Raw genomic sequence first — 15,758 nt, 5'->3', positions numbered from 1 at the left:
ATGGCCACAGACTCGAGCCAAGTCAGTTCTTTTACCTTCTGTGCTTTAACCCTTCGGGAGCCGACTGTAATAATCAGAATTCTTCATATTTTCATGTTCGTCGGGTTTAAAACGGTGCTGGAGATGTGATTCTGCATTTTCTATAATAATTATTCTCCTAGTTCTGCCAGCTGTTCTTTTGGTTGTGTATATCTACAGTGTAAGATTCAGTGCATTTTTGTTCTGTTTAGTTCTCAAAGCTGCGCAAGCCTCAACAGTGCAATCCATACAATCCAAGGCATGTGATGGGGGGACCTGTGACGGGTGGGGGACCTGTGATGGGAAACTGAATGATGTACCTTATTACACTGGACTCAGTTGAAACAGAAGGGCCTGGTGGATCGTACCACACTTCTCCTAACACCTCAAGCTGGGAAAACCCGCCGCACTCTTGGTGAAATAAACCCCTTGCGCAGCAACCCAAATTGCCGGGGGAACTATCTGCCAGTGCCTATTCTTGCTGGGTTGCATGCAGATAAAAAGATGGGCGACCGCCATGCTCCTGGTTTGCTTGTTGTGCAAGAGCTTTGTGTTCCGCTGGTTTCTGTTCTCGCACTGCAGCTAAGGCACCAAGCGCCAAAAGTGGAGATTTGCCACAACCGTCCCTTGAAGTGGAAGAAGGTATGTAATTGGTGAAAATACAGGCGAAGAAAGGTGTCAGTGCTTCGTTGCAGGGGTAGCTCACCCCTACTGTGATAAGATTTCTCCAGCACCAAACAAAGGCTCTTCACTGAGAATCATTTTGCGTTCTACCCAATTTTCGGGCATGACCTGGCCCAGCATTGGGGGTAAAGGGGGAGCCGGAGAAGCAGAATCCCCTCCAGAAAGACGTCTTGCTCCATTTTCCACACTAGTCTGTCTTACGTAACTTTTCTCAGTGTAGAATTCGAGCGCGAAGTGCAGACTGCACATACCTAGTCTAAATGTATATGCAACACACTTCCAGTCTTGCTGAAATCCCTTTTGTGTCGCAACCCAAGCTGCCTGGGGAACTATCTACCAATTGCCTATTCCCGGGCTGCGCGGAGATAAAATGGATGACGATATACCCCGCTCTTGTTTGTATGCGGTGCTGAAAGCACATTGTGTTTCACTGGTCCTTTTCTCTTGCCACAGATGCGGCACCAAGCTCCGATAGAGAAGCGCCCACAGCAGAAGAAGAAGGTATGTCACTCCGCACCCCCCCCCTTTTTTTCGATGCCAGGTTGCAACGCTAACGCCGAGACCCCTGGTCGGTCGAGTTGCTCCCTGTACATCGGCACGTCGTCCCTACATCCCCTGTGTCTTGTCTTGTGTTTGTCTCCACATGTCTCTTTGTAGGGCTGTGTTCCCAATAAAAAAAAAAAAAAAAAAAAAAAAAACTCGTGAAGCACAGGTGAAGGGAGGTGTCTGTGCTTGACTATCGTTGTAGGGGGAACTCAGTTATCACAAGCTCTAATATGACACTGGGGCATTGCACACGGTACGGTCACTACGGTATTGACTGTACCACTGTTTGCACCAAGTACCAAGTGAATCAATAGAAAATGCACTGATTTGGGCTCTGAATTTCCAAAATTCTCGGCTAAGCCACACTTCCCTCACGAGTAAATTGTATAGTTCAGATGACTGACCGTACCACGCTAAAATACCTTCCGATACCCCTGTGACATGCTTATTCAACTTCAACACACAGCCTCACACACAGGCTACAGTCTCTTCACTACTTCACTTTACATTTCACCAAGTTTTCGGGCCTGGCCACGGCGGTAAACACTCCACTCCATTTTTTTTTACCTCATTTTCAACATTTGATTTTCTTTCGTAAATTTGCTCTTAGCAGACTTCTAGCACGAAGTGCAGGATGCAGATACCCAGTCTAAATATATATGCGCTGTGTGCTTATTTTATAATAGCAATAAAGAGAACAAATTCTGCAGTCATCGCCACACTACAACGAAGTCATGAAAGTTTACCAGAATTAATTTTCTTGTCACATTCATCAGTGGAAAGTCGTGACTGAAGAGTAACCATGCTGAACAATGATTAAATATACATTCAATGATGTGTTACGAGAACAAAATACAGTGCCAAAATAGAACGAGGGAAGGTGAGACAATAGAAGCGAAGTGAGAGCTAAGTGCAACGGCGGGTGAGAAACTAATTATAACGCTAAAACTGTGTAGTGAGACAAACAATCATGCTTTGCACCTACGAAAACAATTTTAACGCAACTACATGTTTCTTCTGCTTACAAAGATCAGGCTTATGCAAACGAATACAAACAGCCTCAAGTACTTTCAACTGACTAGCATACCGTGCACGACAAAGAACAGAAAAACTAAAATCATCATACACCTGCAGACACTTAGGGTGAGACAACAAGTGAAGAAAAACGGCAGACTTCTTACGATCACAATCACCATCTGAATCCTCGTCTCCAACAACCGCAACCTCGTCCTCCGTCTCATCTCCCAACTCGTCCTCAGTGTCGTCCTCCGTGTCATTCTCCTCATCAACACCGATCGGTCCCAGGCTCCTTTCATGTTGTTTAACCTCTGTTCGTTGACTCCTCCTTTGATCTTGATGGTAAATTGTTACCATTGTTGTTGTGGTTGTTGTTGTTGTTGTTGTTGTTGTTGTTGTTGTTGTTGTTGTTGTTGTTGTTGTTGTTGTTGTTGTTGTTGTTGTTGTTGTTGTTGTTGTTGTTGTTGTTGTTGTTGTTGTTGTTGTTGTTGTTGTTGTTGTTGTTGTTGTTGTTGTTGTTGTTGTTGTTGTTGTTGTTGTTGTTGTTGTTGTTGTTGTTGTTGTTAAATCTTGTGTTCCCAGTGTCCTCGCCGGTGCTTGACCTCCAGTACTGTAATAATTCATTGAATAATTAGCCGTTGATCGTCTAGGTCTTTGAATGTTGATTGTGTTACTTTCTTTGTTGAATTCCGTTCCCTTCAGCCTTCTTTATCGTTGTTCACGTTCAGTGCTTGCCTCATCCATATATGCACGTGCCACCGACACCACAGACTCAGCCCCAGCACTGCCGATGATAGATGTAGGTGGCGGTTCTGGGGGAGGCAACGGCAAAGACGGCGATGAGGGCATTACTTCATCACAGCGTCCACTTTGGTCTTGAGCTGAATGTTGTTGTGGTGTGTTATCTTGTGTTGTTATGGTGCATTGTGTTGTGATGACATTATGCCCATTACCCGACTCCAAGGCTCTCGATACGGGTAATGGAGGCACTATTGCCGATGACGGAAATTGTGCTAACGATGGCTGTGGCCGAGGGTTCTTCAGTGGCCTGCCGCGTTTGGGTCGCAGTGCCCGTGCCGAGCCAGTCAGCATATGTAGTGGGACGTGCTGCTTGATACGTGCGTTCAGATGTTGAAGAGTCCTACCAACGTACCGACTACCGCATTGTCGGCACTCAAATTGGTATACCAATTTAGATGCAAGTTGGGTTGGTAGGACATCCTTCCTCACCGTGAACGCACGTACAGTTGTGAAAACGGGTACAAAATGTACCGCGTTGTAAGTTTGCTGCACAATTTTCCGTACCACGCGACTCATGGATAATGAGAGGTTACCTTTCCAAGGGAGAGAAAGAAACGTGGGACATTTGTCCGGGCCAAAACGTTTTTCCTTTTTATGCAGCCTTTCGGTCATGAGTTCCTTCAATAGATCGCCGGGGTACCCGTTCCTTAGAAAAACGGACTTAAGGAAGTCCAGTTCCTCAGCTAGTTTGGAAGAGGAGCAAATACGCTCTGCTCGATCCACCAAGTTACGAACCAAATTCACCTTGTATTGGTACGAACAATACGAGTCAAACATTATGTACTGGCCGATGAATGTAGGCTTTCTGTATACAGATGTTACGGTACCCTGACTAGACTTTTCCACAAGGACGTCTAGAAAGGGAAGTTTGTTCGCTTGTTCGTGTTCACACGTAAAACGTATGGAAGGATGTAGGTCATTTAGAATACCAAGAAAGATTTGGCTATCTTCAAGAGAATCAAACCAGGTGAAGGAATCATCAACAAAACGAACGTACAATGCTGGCCACAACTGTTCTGCAATCAGTGACTCGCAGTAACCAACGAACACATTCGCTAAAACTGGACCCAATGGAGAGCCCATGGCTACCCCATCAACCTGCCTGTACATGTCACCGAAGGAAAATTCCACACCAGTCGTCACGAGCAACATCAGTTCCCGGAACGCCGTCTCCGATATCCATGGCGTGTCAACTTCATCATTTCGGTACAACACATCTAGGCAAATATTGATAGTCACTTGTAATGGGACGTTCGTGAACAGACTCACAACATCAAACGAGCACATATGCGCGGAGGCCAGAACCAGGTGGGAGCGAAGGACGTCAATGAATTCGAAGGTGTCTTTAATTGTATGTTTGCAATAGAACGTTTGCACGACGTCAAGCCAACCACACAGCCATTTAGAGATATTATATTGCGGTGATGCAACCATGGATAAAATGGGGCGCAACGGACAGTTCGGTTTATGTATTTTTGGTAGCCCATAGAGACGTGGCCGGACGGAACCAATGGGCCGCATTTTGAAGAACTCTTCCTCCGATATCTGTTTACTTTCTTTAAGTCTCTTGAGAAAACTATTCAACTTTTTCTTTACTCGAACTGTGTTGTCATGAGTAGATACCGGACCGAGTTGGACAAACTTACTCGTGTCCTCAAGGATGACCGCCATTTTCGTTTGTACTCTTGTGTGCTGATAATAACTGTAGCTCGACCCTTGTCTGGTCTTGTGATTCTAATATCGTTGTTTTTCGTAAGATGACGTCGAGCCTTAAGGTGTTCTCTGGATAATGAAAATGTGCTTCGGTCTGGAGGTTTTTCTGCGTGTTCTTCGGCGATGGCTCGAAGATTAGCCGTACAGATAGTACGCTGATTTTCAGACACTGGTGTAAAATTCTTCATGAGTTTTTTGTGGAACATTTCGAATTGCGTAAGAACTATTTCCTTTCTGTTGTTAGAAGGAAGAATACCAAACTCCGTTCCCCGGCACAGTAATTCCTTTTGCACAGGGTATAGTTCGATGTTGGCCAGATTAATAATCGTGTCCATGTTGGGCTTAAAGGAGCCATACCGCTTTGCACGCAGCCATTTGATGAACGCTTTTGCTTGCACCTTGGGGTGGTCGCTTAAACCAGGTTTTACTGTCTGTGATGTGTGCTTATCCTGCTAGCTAATGCAGATAACTAGTTTTACTGGTTTTTGCATACAGTATATTATCACGTTGTTCTCGGTGTGACTGTAAATTTGGTAGAGGAACCTGGCACCTAAATTTAAATGCCACATTTAAAAAAGGCAACAGATCATACTGTATGTGAAGGCAATGCGTGTTACGTAATTCTATATAACAACTGAACTCTGGCGGATCCCTGACACCGAAATTCTAATGCACCTAAAATTACATGCCAAAAATAATGGAGTTTATCTTCTCGACAAGGAGTGTAACTTCTCATGTACCGGCATAGCCTAAGCTAAAATTTAAGATTTGCGTATGAACCCTACGCCAATCTAGAAGCAATTTATTGTCATGTTTTTACTCTGTTGTTGCTTATATGCAGGTGTTGTGGAGTGCAAAGGGTATCGACTGCAATTGCACAGAGAAGAAAACAAATTTGAAGTTTCCACCAGCACCTGCGCCCAGAGCGGTATGCGACTTTTCAGGCGCAAGGATCGCAAAGCACTGAAGAAATCCCAGTGTTTCAAGGTAAAGATTAAGTTTGTTTAAATTGTATCATAATCGCTAAGTCCACTCAATAAAGACACCTTGCTCCATTTACAACACTAGTTAATCTTACGTAACTTTGCTCTGTGTAGAATTCGAGCGCGTAGTGCAGATTGTAGGTACCTAGTCTGAATGTGTATATGCAACAGACTTGTCCTGCTCAGTATTGTTCATGTTTCATCGGAGTATTGTAACCCTGGGGATAGGCCATGGCAGAAAAGTTGATGACGTAAGCAGCAAAGAGCCGTATTTTGAGTGTTTGGGTTGAGGTGTCCTAGTACATAATGTGTAAATGGCTGCAATGGAGGCTGCAACTGCTTAGAATTTGTTTCATTTGTTGTCCATGATTTTTGTAGAATCAGCGCGTTCTATGGAAACCAGATCAAACGCTCGAAACGTGGCCTCTTTGTTGCATACGCCATTCGAACAGTTCATCACACCTGAAAATGGAGGTGCGACTTACAATCGAGTGCTACTGGCAATCCAGTGCTATTTGCAATCTAGTGCGACTTGCAATCGAGCGCGACTTGCAATCGAACGCGACTTGCAATCAAGTGTGACTTATAATTGAGCGCCACTTCCAACCGAGTACGTCCGGTACAAATCCTCTCCTCGTGTATTGTCTTATTTTTTCTATTAACTGGTTTGAGGGAAAGAGACAAACGGGAAAAGTCTGAAGAAAAAATTCAATGACGATTTTTTCTGTTTCTGAATCTGCTCTTCATTTTGCCAATCAGAAATTACTGGGATCTAACCAGGGGCTTCTTGTCTGGATGCGAGTAAAGAACTCCAAGACAGCTACAATGGATCTCTCAACCGGAGAGGATGGGCCAGAGCAATCCACGGCTGCCTCCCTATGTGGTGAGAAGCATGCAATATATGTGTACTACTCGGAGTCCAGTTCTTGTCAATGAAGCTATTTCACTCTACCACACGGCCATAGACTCGAGCCAAGTCAGTTCTTTTACCTTCTGTGCTTTAACCCTTCAGGAGCCGACTGTAATAATCAGAATTCTTCATATTTTCATGTTCTTTGGGTTTAAAACGGTGCTGGAATTGTGATTCTGCATTTCCTATAAATATTCTCCTAGTTCTGCCAACTGTTCTTTTGGTTGTGTATATCTACAGTGTAAGATTCAGTGCATTTTTGTTCTGTTTAGTTCTCAAAGCTGCGCCAGCCTCAATGGTGCAATCCATACAATCCAAAGCATATTTTAATCGTGTAGTACTTTTCCTGATGACAAGAATGGCTTATTGCTTAGATGGGGACCTGTGATGGGGACCTGTGATGGGGGGGGGGGGTGGGAGGGACCTGTGATGGGGGAGGACCTGTGATGGGGGAGGAAGGACCTGTGACGGGCGAGGGGGGGACCTGTGACGGGAAACCGAATGATGTACCTTTTAACACCGGCCTCAGTTGAAAAAGAAGGGCCTGGTGGATCGTACCACACTTCTCCTAACACCTCAAGCTGGGAAAACCCGCCGCACTCTTGGTGAAATAAACCCCTTGCGCAGCAACCCAAATTGCCGGGGGAACTATCTGCCAGTGCCTATTCTTGCTGGGTTGCATGCAGATAAAAAGATGGGCGACCGCCATGCTCCGGTATTGACTGTACCACTGTTTGCACCAAGTACCTCGTAAATCAATAAAAAATGCACTCTCTGAATTTCCAAAATTCTCGGCTCAGCCACACTTCCCTCACGAGTATATTGTACAGTTCAGATGACTGACCGTACCACGCTAAAATACCTTCCGACACCCCTGTGACATACTCATTCAATTTCACCACACAGCCTCACACAGGCCACAGTCTCTTCGCTACTTCACTTTACATTTCACCAAGTTTTCGGGCCTGGCCACAGCGGTAAAAACCCCACTCCAGAAAGTCGTCTTGCGTCATTTTCAACAACTTGCTTTTCTTTCGTAAATTTGCTCTTGGTAGACTTCTAGCACGAAGTGCAGGATGCGGATACCTAGTCTAAATATATATGCGCTGTGTGCTTATTTCTTCTCATTTTTCAAGTATCTAAATCCCAAAGCACAAGCGCAAAGGGCCTGCCTCATTTTAGTTCAGGTAAGCTGATAAGGAAGGTCCAATCGATAGCAGTAAATCTGTGTCGCTTGATGTCGGTTTTTTAGATTTAATTGATGATGTGGCTTCATTTGTGCTTCGCATCCGAAGCAGCAACAGATGCGTCAACGGTGAATTCGTTAGCTGACCTTTGTTGTTTCGCACATCAGTCGGTGGTTTATGTTTTAGATTAGGAACTTGTGTCGATTTTTCCAGAAGTTGAAAGAGGAGCCATGGATCACGAAGTGCAGATTGCAGATACCGGTTCTAAATATACACTGTAAAACCTAGTGTAAGCGAACTCTGTGTTTAGCGACCACCTGCTCTTAGCGACCGTTTTCCATGCACCGACAGTTCTACACAGACACTGTGAGACCTGGTTCCAAAGGCCACCTGGCTTTAACGACCGATTTTGATTGCACTGTAGGGTGGTCGCTTAAAGGGGCACTCCGGGAATTTTTTTCGGTAATGTGTTCTCTTCATGGGGGCCTTATAATATTATGGCCTCCAAGGAATGCAGATTGCGAAAACTAGAATCAAAAAGTCGATATATGAAGCCAGGGAGGGCCAAGTTTGTCTCCTCCGCCGAGGGTTTTGATGACGTCACCTGTGATTAATAATCAAATTCCCTGCATTCGATGGTGTTAGTTGTTTGAATTTCCTGATGATGAAGAACGATGTTTGGGAGACATTCCCAAGCTTCACAACTGCGGCCATACTCCAAGGAACCAGAAGGGCCTCCTCAGGTGCCACCGGTAGAAGCGCAGCGTGATGAGGGCCAGGAGATTGGAGCAGCCGACTTCACTGGTCGACAAGGAAGAAACGATTGGTGTCCCTGCCAGAAATGTGAAGTGATGCAGAGGGCAGTCGATTGCCTTTCCTGTCGAGAGAGCGATGGAGCTGTTAGCAATGACAGCGCTTTGACATGCGTTACGCATCACCCCGACTTCCCGTCAGCTTGTCTAAACACTTACCAGCTCCTCGTCCGATCCCTCCTCCTGCTCGCGTTTTTGCTTGAGGTAAAGTGATTCCTTTAGAGGTGTTGTTTTCGGTGTGGAACTAGACTTTGCAGACACGCCTGAACTCGAAAATAACGTGGGCACTGCACCCTCCGTGCGACGAGCTTACAAGGTCGCTTTTGCCAGATGGGCTGCTCATCGCTTCGCTAGCCATACATTCGCTCATCAGATCGCGTTGAAAGCAGGCCGGTTCAAAGTAGGCTGAACACAAACGATCCCACTTTATTGGCTCAAAGAGCTTGGGTGTTTCCCACCGGCGACTCGAGCTGCTCTGCCCATGTTCTTGACCCGCGAAAGACGCAACTCAGCGTCGTGGGGAAACACAAACAATGTCAAATTTGTGCACGCCTCATCCTTCGAATCGTTTGAACAGCCGGGAGCATAGCACCTTCGCATGACAGACAGGAAATCTGAAGCTGGCACATAGACGACATGAAAGAAAAAACTTGACAACTACCCTCCAACTCTTCACCTCGACAGTTTCAGCAGTGTTCCCATTCGAGCTCCGGGAGCGCATTGAGCTCCATCAAAACCCTCCGTGGTGGAGACAAACTTGGCCCTCCCTGGCTTCATAGTATCGACTTTTTGGGTCTAGTTTTCGCGATTTCCCATTCCTTGGGGCCATACGAAGCCCCATGAAGAAAACACACCACCGAAAAATCGGACACCCGTCACCGCCAAGGCTGGCCACGTGGTGCGAATTTTTCTCTTTGTCAATTTTTTCCAGAGAATGCAAAATATCGCCCAAAATACCATGAAAAATCGCTCCGTTGCCATGGTAACTGATACGGCACCCCCGAAGTTGTCATGAATTATTATTCATGACAACTGGGTTCATGACAGTGTCATGTACCCAGGCATACATGTATTACCAAGAGTACAAGTACTCTTGGTAATACTCAACTCTCAAGTTTGCACTTCCACAGCCGGCCAAGCGCTAGCCCTTTTTCCTCATGTACATGCCTAGTGTACATGTACATGACTACAGTACATGTACTACTAGTAGAGTGATTTGTACCTTCAGTTGCGCTGAAAAGTGAAAATAGAGGACTTCTGCATAGGAAAGTACTGATCCCTGATAATTTTGGGTGCTTTTCGGACGTTTCCTTTTTCGGACCGGTTTTCGGAAGAGGCTTCAAAAATCGGACACTGTCCGAAAAATTGGACGGTTTGGCAGCACTGTGTATGTGATGGGTGCATATCCTGCTAGCTAATGCAGATAACTAGTTTTACTGGTTTTTGCATATAGTATATCACGTTGTTCTCGGTGTGACTGTAATTTCGGTAGAGAGACCTGGAGCCTAAATTTAAATGCCACCTTTAAAAAAGGCAACAGATCATACTGTATGTGAAGGCAATACGTGTCACGCAATTCTATATTACAACTGAATTCTGGCTGATTCCTGACACCGAAATTCGAATACACCTAAAATTACATTCCAAACGTAATGGAGTTTATCTTCTCGACAAGGAGTGAAACTTCACATGTACCGGCATATCCTACGCTCAAATTTAGGATTTGCGTATGAATCCTACGCCAATCTAGAATCAATTTATTGTGATGTTTTTATTCTGTTGTTGCTCATGTGCAGGTGTTGTGGAGTGCAAAGGATATCGACTGCAATTGCACAGGGAAGAAAACAAATTTGACGTTTCCGCCAGCACCTGCGCCCAGAGCGGTATGCGACTTTTCAGGCGCAAGGATCGCAAAGCACTGAAGAAACTCGAGTGTTTCAAGGTAAAGATTAAGTTTGTTTAAATTGTATCATAATCGCTCAGTCTACTCCATAAAGACAACTTGCTCCATTTACAACAGTTGTTTATCTTACGTAAATTTGCCCTGTGTAGAATTTGAGCGCGAAATGTAGATTGTAGGTACCTAGTCTAAATGTGTATGCGACACACTTGTCCTGCTAAGTATCGCTCATGTCATGTTTCATGGGAGTATTTTCACCCTGGGGATAGGCCATGGCGGAAAAGTTGATGACGTAAGCAGCAAAGAACCGTATTTTGAGTGTTTGGGTTGAGGTGTCCCAGTAAATAATGTGTGAATGGCTGCACTGGAGGCTGTGACTGCTTAGAATTTGTTTCATTTGTTGTCCGATTTTTTGAAGAATCAGCGCGTTCTATGGAAACCAACTCGAACGCTCGAAACGTGGCCTCTTTGTTGCATACGCCATTCGAACTGTTCATCACACCTGAAAATGGAGGTGCAACTTACAATCCAGTGCTACTGGCAATCGAGTGCTACTGACAATAGAGTGCTACTGACAATCGACTGCGACTTGTAATTGAGTGCGACTTGCAATCGAGTACTACTGACAATGGAGTACTACTTGCAATCGAATGCGACTTGCAATCAAGTGTGACTTATAATCGAGCGCCACTTCCAACCGAGTACGTCCGGTACAAATCCTCTCCTCCTGTTTTGTCTTAATTTTTCTTCTTCTGAATCTGCTCTTCATTTTGCCAATCAGAAATTACTGGCATCCAACCAGGGGCTTCTTGTCTGGTTGCGAGTAAAGAACTCCAAGACAGCTACAATGGATCTCTCAACCGGAGAGGACGGGCCAGAGCAATCCACGGCTGCCTCCCTATGTGGTGAGAAGCATGCAATATAATGTGTACTACTCGGAGTCCACTTCTTGTCAATGAAGCTATTTCACTCTACCACACGGCCACAGACTCGAGCCAAGTCAGCTCTTTTAGCTTCTGTGCTTTCACCCTTCAGGAGCCGGCTGCAATTTTCAAAATTCTTCATATTATCATGTTCTTTGGGTTTAAACATGTGCTGGAATTGTGATTCTGCATTTCCCATATTTTCCTAGTTCTGTCAACTGTTCTTTTTGTTGTGTATATCTACAGTGTATGATTCTGTGCATTTTTGTTCTGTTTGCGCTGCATAGTTCTGAAGCCGACGAGGAAAGCCGGAGAGGCAAAAGACACGCACGACCAAAGGAAGGGTTTCGTCCACTCTCAGTGAGTACTAAACTATTTCACGGTTCGCTGGAGACTCGGTTTAATTAATAGAATCCGTTTTCTGCATCCCTAGGAACGCCATCACCCTGCACAGATCTAAGGTGCAGATGTAGATCCAGACTATCTAGGTGCAGTCGGAATTTAGTTTTCTTTTTACCCTAATGGTGAAACGAGCAGGGTTTCCCTCCCCCTTCACCTAACGTTATGTAATGCAATTCAGATAGTATATTATAAAGAAGCCTGCCTTGGTAGTTTTGCAAACATGTTTTTCGATTTTGACAGCATGTTACAAGGTGAGGGCGCATAGTGCTCCTGACTACAACCATAACCCGGTTGGTAGAGTATTCAGATAATACAATTTATTATCTTTCCAGCAAAACCTCCCTACAGTCAGCCTTGCGAATAATGTGCCTCGATTGTTCATGGGGAAAGTGTCCTATTCTCGAGTTTGCTTTATTCAGAATGTTGAAAAGAGCAGTGAGATTATCTGAAGATTGCGGTACTGTCCGAAGTATACGCTGCACTGGAGTGAAAGGCACATTCAAATTTGTTGGTCAAGAAATCAAGACACCTATCCTGCCTATCACCATTTATTTGATTATCACAGTATAGACCGCACTGACGTGTTTGAGGGTTAATTGCTGGCTCATTCCAATAAATATGGTATGTGTGTGTGTGTGTGTGTGTGTGTCTGTTTGTGAATGGATGTGTACGTGTGTCTATTTAAACACGCAGATAATAGAAAGGACAAGCAACCTCATTAGCTGATAGCAGTTATCAAACACTCTCTTCACACCAGGGGCGTGGTATACATCGTGTCTGCGTGTGTGTGTGTGTGTGTGTGTGTGTGTGTGTGTGTGTGTGTGTATGTGCAACATCGTCACTCGTCAGTCACCTAAAATGTCCAGAGACTTGCCTACTCTTTGTCCTGCAACTGTCCAGAAGAGAGGACGGCTACTCAGGAATTATTGTAGTTTCTCGCTGGACAATGGGGATCTAGCGCGGTTTGTGCCTCCTAGAACATTCAGGACTGGATTTGGCGAGACAGCCATATCGCTATTCAAAACACACCCAATTGGAAAGAACGTTAACATCGTACTTCTGTAATCTTGTAGACGACTTTGAGATGCTAACGCGCGTGTGCACGAGCGTGTGCATATGTACATATGTGTGTGTGTGTGTGTGTGTGTGTGTGTGTGTGTGTGTGTGTGTGTGTGTGTGTGTGTGTGTGTGTGTGTGTGTGTGTGTGTGTGTGTGTGTGTGTGTGTGTGTGTGTGTGTGTGTGTGTGTGTGTGTGTGTGTGTGTGTGTGTGTGTGTGTGTGTGTTCGCATGCTTTAAAGTAGATGTTTAGATATGTATCAGAATATGTGTGCACGTGTACTATTTTTTGCTGTTTCTTGTACATCCCAAGAGTGTGTAAGTCCACTATGGGTGCTACACTGACCTGATTCATTGCAAGTTAGCATCACTTTGGTGTTGCAGTGTGCATTGTCTGAAGGTATGATTGTATTTTCAGACTAAAGTAAGTGGATCTACATGATTGTACTGGCTTTGAGGTGACATGTGTACGTGGTTGTGTGAATATCAAGCGTGGTGGGGTGTGGTACGGTGAGATGGGTGGGTGTGTGGGGATTGGGGGGGGGGGGGAGGGGGGGGAGAGGGGGGGGGGGGGTGGGGGCAGGGTTAACTGGCGAGGTACCTACACCACCATATCTAGGGACATGTCCCGGCCCAAGACAGAAAAGGCTGGCGCACCCTGAAGGCAACTTGCTAGAACCAAACTGTTCAAACCACTCCAGACCGAATATTCAGAAATGACGAGACAACTCACCAGCTATTATCAATGAACTAATCATTTTCACCTTTCTGTAGTGCATCCAATCGATACTGGCTCTTCTGCTCTACAGCATCGTTCCTCAAGATTCTGAGCTTTCTGTTTGTCTTTCTCTTTATCATCATCCTGAATGGCACAAGTGAAGTAGGCATCCGCGCTTACATCGCGATAGTGCTTATAATATTATATTATGCTAGTGCGTATAATATAATATTATAAGCACTATCGCGATGTAAGCGGGGATGCCTACTTCACTTGTGCCATTCAGGATGATGATAAAGAGAAAGACAAACAGAAAGCTCAGAATCTTGAGGAACAATGGACATATATTATAATTTGAAACTCGGGTATTGAGCCAATAATAAAAGTAGAAAGGAAAAGGACATAATGGAAACGAGTTAAGAGTAACTCTCCACCACTGTAACTAGATACTATATACAGTCAGAAAGTGCAACAACTTGGCACAAAACTGACAGAGTACTGAGACATTCGACGTCCTGACACCTAGCTTCAACACATCTCCGTAGCGCTAACCGACAGCCTTCCAACTTGGAAGGTTCAAGGTTATGGCAAGACCAAAGAGGGGAAGGCAAGCGCAACGAAAACGAGCACAAGCTTCAGTCCCAACGGAACAAAGAATGTCGATTGTCACTGGACGATGACGAGACCAGTAGGCGATTTGACAAAGCGGTCTAACTGTATGTAGAAATTTATTTAACGTCGCACCACAAACAGGCGATTTCGCCTCCTTTGATACATGTGGACGACAGAAGGAATGAGAGAGAGAGAGGGGGGGACAGAAGTATGGGGAGAGGAAGGGTAGAAATAAATAAGCAATCAACCTCAGGGCTACACCAAAGCAAAAACGGAATCGGAACATACTATATACAAAATAGCTTCATACATATATTGCAAAACACGTTTACTATTCTTCAGTCCGCTATACCACAGAAACACACTAGCCGAAAAGCATTTAAACGGAGCCATGATGCGCTTTTAGCAGGGCACAGAACTGAAGGTGGCTGGGCTCGGAACGGAGATCAGGCGGGAGCTGGTTCCACAGGACTGCGCCGATGAACTGCATGGTCGCTCGACCCGCAGGACCGGGCCAAAATGGTACTCGAACGAGGTGTTGTGCTGCTCCCCGAGTGCGGTCACCAGTAACTCTCACGAAGAAGCTGGTGAAGAGGGAGCTAGCTCGGGAGAACAGACAACGACGGACAAAGATGAGGAGCTTAATGTTAAACATGTCCTCCAGGGTGGTGAGGCGAAGCTGTTCAAAGATCGGGCTCGTGCGCGACCACGGTGGCAGACCGAAGAAGCCGCGGATAGCGCACTTCGTTAGACGTGTGACGTGTGAGGGGCTAACTACAATTCGAAGCAGCAAAGCAGCACACCACCCAACTTGGGTGGGTCAAAAATATCAAAGATAAGTTAAGAAGGGGGAAGCTTTGCGAGAACGAATTGTACAAGCCTTCTTAACTTATCTTTGATATTTTTGACCCACCCAAGTTGGGTGGTGTGCTGCTTTGCTGCTTCGAATTGTAGTTAGACCGCTTTGTCAAATCGCCTACTGGTCTCGTCATCGTCCAGTGACAATCGACATTCTTTGTTCCGTTGGGACTGTAGCTTGTGCTCGTTTTCGTTGCGCTTGCCTTCCCCTCTTTGGTCTTTCCATAACCTTGAACCTTCCAAGTTGGAAGGCTGTCGGTTAGCGCTACGGAGATGTGTTGAAGCTAGGTGTCAGGACGTCGAATGTCTCAGTACTCTGTCAGTTTTGTGCCAAGTTGTTGCACTTTCTGACTGTATATAGTATCTAGTTACAGTGGTGGAGAGTTACTCTTAACTCGTTTCCATATGTCCTTTTCCTTTCTACATAATTATATTATAATTAAATTATATAATATAATTATAATATATGTCCCGAGGTTGCTGGGTGGGTACGACAGCCCCAGCGCTAGAAGGTGGGCTTTCTGTTGCATCGTCTCTCTTGCATGCAACTACTTGAGAAAACCGTGTACTTACCCCCGCATGCACCATTGTTCACAGGCGAATTATCAAACACGTCC

At 45.2% G+C, this 15,758-nt stretch overlaps 1 protein-coding gene across 1 annotated transcript; it reads left to right on the top strand.

Annotated features, from left to right (window-relative positions):
• LOC135813544 (uncharacterized) lies at nucleotides 1–13,380 on the top strand. The gene is made up of 11 exons (XM_065326636.1): nucleotides 1–21; nucleotides 231–303; nucleotides 601–660; nucleotides 1,156–1,203; nucleotides 5,621–5,766; nucleotides 6,522–6,645; nucleotides 7,809–7,859; nucleotides 10,468–10,613; nucleotides 11,353–11,476; nucleotides 11,782–11,854; nucleotides 12,590–13,380. Exons 1-11 carry the CDS (start codon nucleotides 1–3, stop codon nucleotides 12,591–12,593), a joined length of 870 nt encoding a protein of 289 aa, XP_065182708.1. The 3' UTR covers nucleotides 12,594–13,380.
• The last annotated feature ends 2,378 nt before the right edge of the window (nucleotides 13,381–15,758 follow it).

The sequence above is a fragment of the Sycon ciliatum genome, chromosome 4, assembly GCF_964019385.1.
Source record: "Sycon ciliatum chromosome 4, ocSycCili1.1, whole genome shotgun sequence".
NCBI lineage: Eukaryota > Metazoa > Porifera > Calcarea > Leucosolenida > Sycettidae > Sycon > Sycon ciliatum.
Note: the sequence above shows the minus strand (reverse complement) of the source record. Positions and strands in the feature narration are given on the sequence as shown.